This window comes from Perognathus longimembris, chromosome 19, assembly GCF_023159225.1.
Source record: "Perognathus longimembris pacificus isolate PPM17 chromosome 19, ASM2315922v1, whole genome shotgun sequence".
Lineage (NCBI taxonomy): Eukaryota > Metazoa > Chordata > Mammalia > Rodentia > Heteromyidae > Perognathus > Perognathus longimembris.
In genome coordinates, this window is record NC_063179.1 from 39,998,493 (window position 1) to 40,011,145 (window position 12,653).

Sequence of the window (12,653 nt, forward strand, 5' to 3'; positions counted from 1 at the left end):
AATTGATTTTACATATTTAATTTTCCCTGTTGGCCAACAAAGTACCTTGATATCTTAAAATCCTGATGGAATCCTAGAGAATTATAAGTTTAAAAATTACATGTTTATGAAATTGCAGAGCTTTTACATGGCAAAGATAAATAGAAAGCCCACAGATTGGGAGATCTTCACTGGCCATACAACAGACAAGGGCATCATAACTAAAATATACTTAGAACTCAAAAAATTAAATTCCCCCAAACAACTCCTCCAAGAAACAACTGCTCCATTAATAAGTGGGCTAAAGATTTTGAGACTTCTCTGAAGAGGGAATAAATAGACATATAAAGAAGTGCTCAACATCTCTGGCCATAAAAAGAAAATACAAATCAAAACAACATTGAGATTCCACATCACCTCAGTTAGAATGGCCATTACCAAGAAATTTAATAACAACAAATGGTAGCAGTGATGTGGCCAAAAGGGAACCCTACTACACTATTGGTGGGAGTATAAACTTTTTCAACCACTCCAGAAAGCACTATAGAGGTTCTTCAAAAGAGTAAACATTGAACTCCCCTATCACCAAGCAACCCCAATTCTGGGCACTTACCCAAATGATCATAAACAAGGCCACACTAAAGCTACCACCACAACCATGCTCATTGCAGCATTATTTACCATAGCTAACATATGGAACCAACCCAGATGCCCCTCAGTAGATGAATGGATCAAGAAGATGTGGTATATATACACAACGAATTCTACACTTCCATCAGAAAGAATGACATTGCCCCATTAATAAGGAAATGGAAAGACTTGTAAAAAATCATATTAAGTGAAGTGAGCCAAACCCAAAGAAATACAGATTCCATGGTTTCCCTCATTGGTAATAATTAGTATACATCTAGGATAGCCCTAGCAGAGGATCACAATAGCTCAATAGCTATGTGCACCTGATCACATAAGATGATGCTAACTGAAATGAACTCCAAGATATGGAAACAGAGTTTTTTCACTGTTGTTGTTATTTTTAATGTATTACGTGAAATTATTTCTTTTTTTCTTTCATTTTTCTTTCCTATGGTTTATCCCCTGTTGTCATTGTATTTGATTGTGGTACCCTGAGTGTACCTCAGTGCACCTTTATCTGAATTAGGGAAAGGAAGGGCACATCAGAATGGTGAGACAAAGGGCAAAGGGTGAATCAATGTAACAGCAATACTCTGAAAACAATAGGTTGGAAATTAGCTGTACAACGTGGAGTCGGGAGGGGACAAAGCGGGAGGGAAAGCGGGAGAATAATGAGGAAGGGGGTAACAAGTTTGACAAAAAAATGTACTCACTACCTTACATATGTAACTGTAACCCCTCTGTACATCATCTTGACAATAAAATTAAATTTTAAAAAACTATGTTTATTCTGTATTAAGGATATTAAACCCATTAATATATTTTTGAAAAACAAGACAGGAAATCAAGGACAAAATAGGGGGTGGCTCATGCCTGTATTCACAATTACTCAAAAGGATAGCATTTGAAACAAGCCCAGGCAAAAAAATAACTAAAGTAAAACGGCTGGGATGTGGGCATGTCACTCAACTGCTTAGTAAGCATGAGGCCCTACGTTTTAAAAAAAAGAAATCAAGTTTGTCTTTCTCTTCAAACCTAGACTAAGGATCCAAAAAAAATTCTGAAGAGATAATATGCAGAGATAAATGGGAAAAAAGAAAGTCTAAGACAGATGTAATGAGGATATATGAAGGTGAGACTGATGAAAGGGGTTACCATCAATCAAGATTCATTATACTCATATAGACATGTTGAACTGATATATCTTTTTACAACCATTAAAAATAAAATTAGTATTTTTTAAAGAAGAGAAAGTCTAAATAAACATGAAATTAATATTAAGTTCACAGTTGGGTTCTGGTGGGTATATTTGGAATCCTAGATACTCAGGTAGCTGAGACTTGAAAGATCCCAGTTCAAAGCCAATCCAGAAAAAAAAAGCCCCAAGTCTCCATCAATTGGCCAGCAAAAAGCTGGTCTGGAGTTGTGGCTCAAGCGGTAGATGACTAGCCATGAACAGAGTGTACAAGGTCTGCACAATTCCTGCAATGAGTTTTAAAAAGAAAAGAAAAGAAACATAAAAGAAAAGATTGTTTACTGTTAATCAGGTTCAGGAAATGCTACCCTAAATGTGTGAAAATATATCTCTTAGGAATACTAAGTATTTTTAGCTGACCATTTTACACTGAAGTAAGAAAATCATAAAAGCAAGATCTCTGACTCTGACTCTGCTCCCTTTTCCAGAGCAGGTCACAAAGTTGACTGACCTTCCCCGCTAAAAATAGGTCTTAACCCTTAATTTCAGAGCAGTCCTCCTTATACACAGAGGAAAAGAATGTCCTAATTCTAAAACAGAGACATAAAAAAGAATCTAGACAAGTAGGCCTTGCTGAGTTTCCTGTTGTTTATCATCTTTAGATCATACTCTTTTTTTCTCCAATCATTTCTTTCCACAACTATCCACTTCTTCATCAGACTTAGAAAAACATAGTTTTCCCTGTTTAAGCCTGTATTTATAAAGCTCCTGTGTCACATGAAACTTATTCAATTTGTATGCTTTTCTTTTTGTTCATCTGGCTCTTATTATCAAGTCTCTGCAATGAATCTTTGTATGGGTGAGAAAAGAAGTATTTTCTCCCTTTCACGACATCCATAGTATTGTGTGCCATCATAATACTGAGTTATTAATCAGAATAAACCAGCAATAATAGGACATTAAAATTAAATAAATTGGAGTTCCTTAAGAAGTCAATAAAAGAAGTTGAGCACCAGGGCTCCTGTGTGTAATCTTATCCTACTCAGGAAGCTGAGAGCCCAGGATCAGAGTCAGAAGCCAGCCCACGTAGGAAAGTTCATAAAACTCTCATCTCCAATTAACCACCAAAAAGCTAGAAGTAAAGCTGTGGCTCAAGTGGAACAGTATTAGCCATCAACTCAAAAGCTCAGGGACAATGTCCCAGCCCTGAGTTCAAACCTGGGGACTGGCAAAACAACAACAACAACAAAGTAAACAAAATACACAGTTAATAACATATTTGACAGAAAATATATCATACCTTATGTCAAGTTAATTCTCTTTTCATCATTTGTGTTCAGTCTTCTTAATAGAAAAACAATATAATGCTATGGTTCATTCTGTAGTTTTGCTTGCTTGTTCTACTTTACCTCATGTCACATGTCAGCTCCTATTCTAATAGTATTACATGACCTTCATAGACTTTATCTTAATAATCAAAGTTAACATCTCCAACATTTAAAAATATGCCTCATATGCCTCACAAATGATATATTTAGTATAATATTACTTCAGTGTTCATCTTACAAAATATGCATAAATGGGATCTGATCTTGATGTAACATCAGAAAAGAAAACTTAAGGTACACTTCATTAAAAGCATGTAGCATTTTAAAATGTCAAAAGAAAGCTAAAGAAAAGCTTGAGTAACTATTTTGTATCAAAAGAGACTCTTAACCAAGACAAGATAAATAAATTCAATGTGTGATCCTGGATTATTTGCAAAAGAGGGGGAAAGGATAATGAGATATTTGACAAAATTCAAATATCAACTACAGATTAAATAATACCACATCAATATTAAAAGTACAGATTTTGACAATGTCACCATGGTTATATAACAGAATGTCTGTGTCCTTAGAAAATACAAACTGAAGTACTTACAGGTAAAGGAGAAGATTTTTTAAAACTATTCTCAAAAGGTACGTGGAAATTTTATAATGTTTCCCCAGGTCATCTGCTGCCAGACAAGCTAAAGCAACTGGGACTAAATTTACCCTTCCACTTGAAATAATTTTCAAGAAGAAATTTCAAATTACCTTAACTTTCAGTACAATAAATATCAGAAAATATTTCCTGAGAAATGAGAAAGTAAACAAATCAGCTGCATGATTGCTCCAGTTTACTACCTTGAGAATTTCAAAGTCATGGCACAGAACTGGAAAAGTATGGTAGAGCCAAATAAACTCTTTAAAGATGTTGGTGGGGATATGGTCAAAACGGAATGCTACTACATTGTTGACAGGAATGTAAACTTATTCAGCCATTCTGGAAAGCAATATGGAGGTTCCTCAAAAGACTAAACATACAGCTTATCTATTACCCACCAACCCCACTCCTGGCATCTATCCAATTGACCACAAACCAGGCTACACTAAAGCCACCAGCACAACCATGTGCATTGCAGTATTGTTTACCATAGCCAAGATATGCAATCAACCGACATGTCCCCCAGTAGATGAATGAATCAAGGAAATATGGTATATATACATAATGGAATTCTACACCTCCATCATAAAGAATGACATTGCCCCATTCATAAGGAAATATTAAGACTTAGAAAAAATCATATTAAGTGAAGTAAGCCAAACCCAAAGAAACATAGATTCCATGGTTTCCCTCATTGGTAATAATTACTATATGTCTAGGATAGTCCTAGCATAGGATCACGGTAGCTCAATAGCTCTGTGCATATGATCATATAAAATGATGCTTGTAAAAAGTGAACTCCAAGAAATGGAAGCAAGCCTTTTTTTACTGTATTATTTGTGGAGTTTTCTTTTCTTTCTTTTTTCTTTGATTTATTACCTTTTGCTACTCTTTTTTCTGTACCCTTTGTCTTGTATATAAGTTTATCTGATTTGGAGAGGGAAAGGGGAAGCTCAGAAATGGTGGGACAAATGGTGAACTAATCCAGCAGTGAAACCCACTAGACACTATTTTGGAAATGAACTATACAATTAGAGGGGGGTAGGGAAGTTAGAAGGGAAAAAATGGGAGAGAATGAAGGAGGTGGTGACACTGTTCCAAAGGAAATATACTTATTACCTGACTTATGTAACTGTAACCCCTCTGTAATCTCTTAATAATTTTGTTTTTTTGGCCGGTCCTGGGGCTTGGACTCAGGGCCTGAGCACTGTCCCTGGCTTCTTTTTGCTCAAGGCTAGCACTCTGCCACTTGAACCACACCGCCACTTCTGGCCATTTTCTGTATATGTGGTGCTGGGGAATTGAACCCAGGGCCTCATGTATACGAGGCAAGCACTCTTGCCACTAGGCCATTTCCCCAGCTCCTCTTAATAAAATTTTTAAAGAAATGCATATTAAATGCCACAAAAATAAATAAACCCTTTAAGATGAATATACAGAATAGAAAATACAAGAAATCAAGACAAATATAATTAAAGGACAGAAACAGAGACAGTTACACAAAAAGAGAATTTGAGTGATTTACATAGTGTCTCCTGGACTATCCCTAAGTACTGATGAGCTCTTGAGTATCAGAGAAGTATGGTAGGGCAGAGAAACAGTCAACAAAAAGGAACAGAGGTAAAAATGTCTACCACATACATATTTATGAACTGTGAGGTTTGGGGCCTATAATCACTCAACCCAAAGGAAAAAACCTCATGATGCACAGACTATTAGGAAGAAGACTCAGAGATTTGCCTTAGTATTGGAGATTAGCCCTAGAATAATGATTCCAATTTTCCATAACAAATTTAAGAGCAAAATATAGAAGAAATAAACAGTATCCAAAGACCCAAAGGAAATACTGTAGGATTGAGCTCCTAGGCGAGGCAAGGTGAGGCAAAATTATTATGAGGCCCTCCTTGATATATACTTGTCGTTCCAGATTTGCTAAAAATATAAATAGAAGGATTGAATCCCAGGTCTTTACAGACAATAAACAAAACTGTATTTTAAAAATATGAAAATGAAAAAGGCTGGGCATGTTGACCAAGTGGTAGAGTATCTGCAAATCCCATTACTGCTGAGAGAGAGAGAGAGAGAGAGAGAGAGAGAGAGAGAGAGAGAGAGAGACAGAAACAGCACAAATGAAAGAAAATTAAACCTGAATCAAATATAAAATGAAAAATATAAAAATCATACTGGAAATCAATAAAATATAAAATTAGGGAAGTCACTGAAAATAAAATTGATATGAACATTAAACCTTCTAACCAGATTTATTAGCGAATAAAATAAGGCAACAAAAATTAGCACTAACACAGAGGTAATATTGCAATTCCACAAATAATAAGAATTATACCAATATATTCCTCCACTTACATGAAATATATTCCTTGGAAGACTCAAGCTATGGAAACTCATTGCAGAAGATTATCAGGACTGTAGTTGCAATGCAGTGACTAAGTTCTTGCTAAGCACCTTAGCTTCTATGAGGCTCAAAGATGATTAACATCAAGGCACAAAACCCAACAAAAAAGAAACCCCTAAAGTAGTCCTATATCTACTAAACAAGTTTAATTGACAACTTTAAAATTATCCCACAATTTAAATCCTCCTCCCTGTATAACTGATATCCCATAAAAACATGCCAATCCAATTATCTTCACTATTGAATTCTATAATAGATCTGAGGAAGAAATAAAATAATACGAATCCCATATAAAATTCCAGAAAATTTAAAAGTCAAAAATGTTTCCAAATTTTGTGGAATAGACATTACCATACTATCCAAACCAGACAAAGCTATTATAAGAAAGATAACTACAAAATAAGATGCAGCATAAATAAAAGTATAACAAAAGTTTGTCAAATTCTATCTGACTATATTAAATGTTCGAACACATTTGTTTATCCAAAGAATGAAAAGTTGGTTTAACATTCTAATGTAGTCCATGTAATTTACTGGAAGAAAAAGAAAAAAAATCATCATCTGTAATGACACAAAAAGAATCTAACAAAACCCAATATTTTCAGAAACCTAGGAATAGAAGGAAATTTTCTCAACTTTATATAGGTCATTAAAACAAAGCAAACTTAGAGCTGAAACATGATTGATGATGAAACACAGAATAACTGCTATCATCACTTTAATTATACATTGTATTAGATGCTGCAATTAATACAAAAAGTAAGAAACACAAATAAAATAAGACTACATTAAATCTCTGAGCACAGGATCATCTTTGTAGAAAATCCAATAGAAGTTATCTTTTAAAAGCTACTAGAACAAACTAACAAGTAGCATGTAGCAGTATAAAAAATCAATATATATGGGTGTGTGTGTGTGTGTAAATTAATTGTATTTTATCACCAGTGACAATTCTGAATCAAAGTTTAGAACCAATATCATTTTTAATAAATTGCAAAAAAAATGACCAAACATGCAAAAACACTGCAAAATGTCAAGTCACTAAATCCAGCAGTCAAGAGGAGAGAATTACTTAACAGTCATAAATATCAGGGGTGGTGATTGTTGGAGGTCAATTTAGAAGTCTGCCTAAGATAGCATATAGTAAATACTTGTTTAGATACATACATCAGTACATCAATAAACCAATATACATTTTGAACTTACTACATTTTCAAGTTAAATATTTATTGTAGTATGCCCTCATTGATTACTTGAAAAAGACTTCTACAAATAAGGCACAGTTTTTAGCTATAGTATAATTTTTAAAATTCACTATATTGTAGCCAACCTTAGGCCCGGAGAGAAAACCATGTCCTTCCTTCCATTTTCAGTTGGCGACATAGAAACGCAGGTGATGTCTGGAATCCCCACGTCCCTGCTACGCCAGAACCTGGCTTGAGCCTCCCTACGGGCACAAGCTGTGGACGGCGCCTACGTCCATCCTTCAAAATGTCCCAGTTTACACAAGAATTACAGGCCCACTAGTCTGCCATCGTCCTAGCCTGGAAAGGAAACTGAGACTAGATCAACTCTTTTGATTTAAAAATCAATATGAAAAGCTTAAAAGGAAAAGAAAGGAAAGGCAATGAGGGTTTGGGCAGTGGACCTGAGGAGGATTGGTGGGACCAAAGTGGTACCTGCATCACAATGCCCACACACCAAAATCAAAGTTCACGATCCCTATGCTACCTATAAACCTGACATATCCTTAAAAGCTTAGTAGTAGACCACAGGCCAGTGGTTCATGCCTGTATTCCTAGCTACTCAGAAGGAGCAAGGCTCAAAGCAACCCTAGACAAATAAATCTGAGAGATTCTTATTGACAATTAAATAGCAAAATAAGTAAATACACGGCAGAAGGAAAGGCATGGCTCAAGTGGTAGAGATCAAGTCTGGTAAGAAAGGTGAGGAGGCCTTGAGTCTAAGTTCCAGTGATGGTATACACACACATGCACACACACACACACCATACACATACCACACACACACACCACACACACACACACAGTTTAATAAAAGTACATTTTAATGTGTTACATTTAATTTCCCTTCTATCTGTTCTCATAAATAATCATGAACACAATATATTATCCTGACAGGTACATTCTTAAAGAAAAATTTGAAAGCATTTAATTCTTTATATTATAGGACACGTCCTAACAGGAAACTACTTTTATAGCTATTTTTAAACTACCATTTGAAAAGACATTCGTCATCTTACTTCAGAAATTCTAATTCTATTAGGATGCAGAACACCAAAGTAATACATTCATAACTTATTAAAAGGATAAATGTGCTCACTTCATTTATAAATCAAAAGATTTGATGCTTTATAAAATTTATTTACAAATTCTGTATATTTCAATAATACAAATGGATAAAAGCACAATTAAATAATCTTTTTAAATGGGATTTTTTTAAGATACTTAGGTATCTGGAAATTTTGAGAACTTAGATGAATAAGAATGCAGTATTAATACATACCCCTACAGAGATGAACCTTGAAAGCATTTTGCTAAGTAAAAGAAAGGTCAAAAAGTCTGTAATCTTAACTGCTCAAGAAGCTGAGATCTAGAGGATGACAGCTGAAGACCAGCCCCTCCAAAATAACTAGCAAGAAGCAGAGCTGGGGGCTGGGGATATGGCCTAGTGGCAAGAGTGCCTGCCTCATATACATGAGGCCCTGGGTTCGATTCCCCAGCACCACATATACAGAAAATGGCCAGAAGTGGCGCTGTGGCTCAAGTGGCAGAGTGCTAGCCTTGAACAAAAAAAGAAGCCAGGGACAGTGCTCAGGCCCTGAGTCCAAGCCCCAGGACTGGCCAAAAAAAAAAAAAAAAAGAAGCAGAGCTGGAAGGGTCATTCAAGAGGTAGAATGCAAGCTAAGCTAAGAAGCAAGGCAAGTGCAAGGAACTAAGTTCAAATTGCAGCATCAATTTAAAAAAAAAGTCATAAACTGAAACATACTGTATGAGTCTATTCTTATGAAAAGTACACAACAGGCAAACCTATATGGTCAAAAAGTTCAATTAGGAGTTGACTGGGGCTACAGCAAAGGTGGAGCCTGCAGTGAAAGGAATAGGACATGACTTCCTTTGGGAGTGATGAAATTGTCTCAGATTAATTATACAAAATCCACTGAATATAAAAAATCCACTGATCTATACCTTAAATGGGTAATTTGTGTGGCCTGAAAATTCTATCTTAAGAAAACTGTTACCCTAAAAAGAACTTGGGCTGTAATTTCTAATCTAAATATATAAACTGTCATGTGTTATTACCTTAAAATGGAAAACTATGTTTCAAATGCTTTATAGAAGAGAAATCCAGGAAACATACATATTAGTGTTTATGCTAACTGGCAAATAGTAATGCTAGTAAACTCTCACTTTCTATTGAATTTGAGACTATATGTGAATTTCTTGATAAAAATATGAAGGCAGATTATATAAGAATTCCTGAAGATAAATTTAAAAATTGGTTTGAATGTGTTAGTGAAGCCAGGCTCTGGTGCCTCATATCTTTAATCTTAGCTACTCAGGAAGCTGAGATCTGAGGGTCACGGTTCAAAGCAAGCTTGGGCAGGAAAGCCTGAGAGATTCTTATCCCCAATTGGCTGGCAAAATCCTGAAATGGAGATGTGGTTCAAGTAGTAGATTGCCAGCCTTCAGTGACAAAGTCACATAAGAGTGTAAGGCTCCAAATTAAAGCCCCAAAACTGGAGCAAAAGAAAAAAAAAGATTTGTTAGATATTTCCTGATGTCATATGAAAATAAAAATATGTCAAGTTGAAAACTTGCATTCTTATGTAGCAGTTAACTCGCAGTTTATTAATGAAGTAAGGTTATATATACGTGTCAAGCTAATGTTTTAGACATTTCACAATGAAATTTGAAGGACATGATAAAAATTCAAAGCAGATTCAGGAATAAAAATGTGATGTTACATTTTGGAGGAAAGTAAGGGTTTTACAATATAAATACAGAAGCTTGACATATATCTGTGATCATTTTTATTAACTATTTATATATAGTACACTGTTTCCTCTTGTAATTTCAGCAACACTAATTACATCCATATTTTTTACTCAAAGTTTCCGACATTAGCATAATTTCTAATATATTTTTAGTTCCTTAAGTATTTGGGGGGAAATTTCAGACCACCTTGATGTTGAGGAACTATAAACTTGATCAGACTAATGTGTCAACATTTATGAACATATGGTGTTTTTACACTCAGCAAGCATGAAATAAATATTATTTTCTGGTTTATGATGACAGGTGGATGAAGCCAATAAGTAAATATAACTAAAAGAAAACAAAAAAAAAACTTTATATGGTTCAGTTAAACACTAAGCCTACATTATTTTACTAAGTTTCAAAATTCTGATCTCCATGTCTCAGGCCCTGCCATAGACTTTAATGTCTATGAGCACGGCACCAATGCTATATATATGATGCATGCTTCACATGACCTCGCAAATGAAAAGAAATAATCAACATAATAAAGCTTTTCTACTCAATCAATACAGCTTACACAGCTTTTTGGCTATTATTGCCTCTTTATTGTTTCTTTCATTTTTAGATGCTGGCAAGAGGTACAAAGACACACTTTTTAAAAAATATTTCAACAGAAAGCTTGCAACTTATAACTAAAGTACAAAAAAATAAACTAAAACAAAGCTTGACATTGTGGTGTATACCTCGTAGCTGCTCAGGAGACTGAGACAGGGTATTGCGTGGATACAGAAGTTTGAGGCAACAAAATAGAAGCTCCATCTCCCCCCTCCCCCCCCCAAAAAATAACTAACATGAAGTAAGATAGATTGGATAGCATAGTCAAATAAAACAAAAGAACATCAGTGACAGAGTCCTATTTTTCATTCATTAAATGAGCAACTTTAAGAAACAAATGAGTTAATTATTCTGAACCAGTTTCCTCATTTCTAATGAGACTAAAACAATAATATTCTACTTCATAGTTGGTACTAGAGAATAAAAAGTATACAGGATTGGAAACATTTTTTAAATCTGGAAAGCAATTTAGAATTCATTGAGTTATTGTTGAGTAATAATTTTGCTTGGGAGAAAAACTAAACGATGTAATAAGTCTACTTCTAAATGCTGACATATATTAAATATGTTAGATAAGTAGACATTCATACAAGAAATTGTGTAGTAACCAATATTCTTGATTTTGAATAAGTTAACAGAAATTCATCCAACTAGGAGGTAAAAACAGTTAATGTTTCATAACCAAGAGTGACAACTTTACTTTTGAAAATATCTCTATTTCCTCATAGTTTAAAGCTTGCTTTTTGTGTCTAGTTCAATTAATAACTCATGCATATGCTTCAAAGTAAACATTATAACTAGGATTTATCAGTAGAAAAAATTGTTAAATGTCTAATTTTAATTGTTTCCTTATTTGGTCCATTTGATACAAAAGCATTGATTGCAGACTGCATTCTTTCTCAGTAATAAAAAATAAATAATTATTTTGCTTTTTCATTGTTATTACCTGAATGGGGTATTAGATAGAACCAAATAGAGTTATAATATCAAACAAACATAACAATCAAAGGAAAAATATTTGCAACAAACCATACCTAGTAATAAGAACTGCATTATCGTGGTGGGCAATCCCATTTTCTGGAATGGTGTTTCCATCACTTTGGTGGGAGAGAATTGATTTCTGCCACTTACAGAAGCTATCGAGGGACTTGTCTGCATGGTGGTTTATCTCCAAGTTTGGCTGCAATACAACATGCATACCAGAAATGTTCCAAACAAATTACTAAGGTCAGTTCTTAAAACTTTGAAGACTAAAGTGGGACTAAAATTAGAAGCAGTGGTTTCTAGGAATAATCTCTTGCCAATTTTTATTTCTGTAATATCTGACCTGGAGTTCATTTAGTTTATTAATGAAAAGATATTCCATTTCCAGCATCAACAATAATGTGAACATATATGGGATTATTAGTACACAAAGCAACCAAAACCGTTATTATAAGGTCCATCCAATGCTCATTCTTACACTGAAGCAAATAACTAACATCTATAGAGAAAGAGAGCTTTAACAAGACCTAAAAGTTATATTATTGTAATGTATTTTAAATTTGCTTGAAACATTGAAGTTTAAAGCTTAAAATCATATTCAACTAGGACTAAGAAGAATAACAGGAAATATATTCTTTTATAATAAACAACTCCATAGCCTGAGTTTTACATTTATAAATTAATTTATTCTTACCTGATCCTCTGTGAGAACAATTAAGCGAGCCACTATAATATTCACAACGTTTCCTAGGCTGGAATCACGGTAAAGTTTGGCAACCTGACCTCCAGAAAAGAAGAAAAGACACAAAGTCAGACAAAAATCATAAGGCAAAAATTTGCTTTTTTAAGATTAAAACAATTTTTA

General features: G+C 34.4%; 1 protein-coding gene across 3 annotated transcripts in view; it reads right to left on the bottom strand.

The window, feature by feature from the left end:
• Window positions 1–12,653, bottom strand: part of Adamts6 (ADAM metallopeptidase with thrombospondin type 1 motif 6) — a 217,360-nt gene that overhangs the window by 174,326 nt on the left and 30,381 nt on the right. For all 3 annotated transcript variants that reach the window (XR_007214095.1, XM_048368168.1, XM_048368166.1), the window contains exons 6-7: window positions 12,483–12,566; window positions 11,839–11,984 (exon numbers count right to left, since the gene is read on the bottom strand). Coding sequence is in view for 2 of the 3 variants with exons in the window: in XM_048368168.1 (XP_048224125.1) it covers window positions 11,839–11,984; window positions 12,483–12,566 (230 nt within the window). In the remaining variant the exon portion in view is untranslated. The remainder of the gene's footprint in view (window positions 1–11,838; window positions 11,985–12,482; window positions 12,567–12,653) is intronic.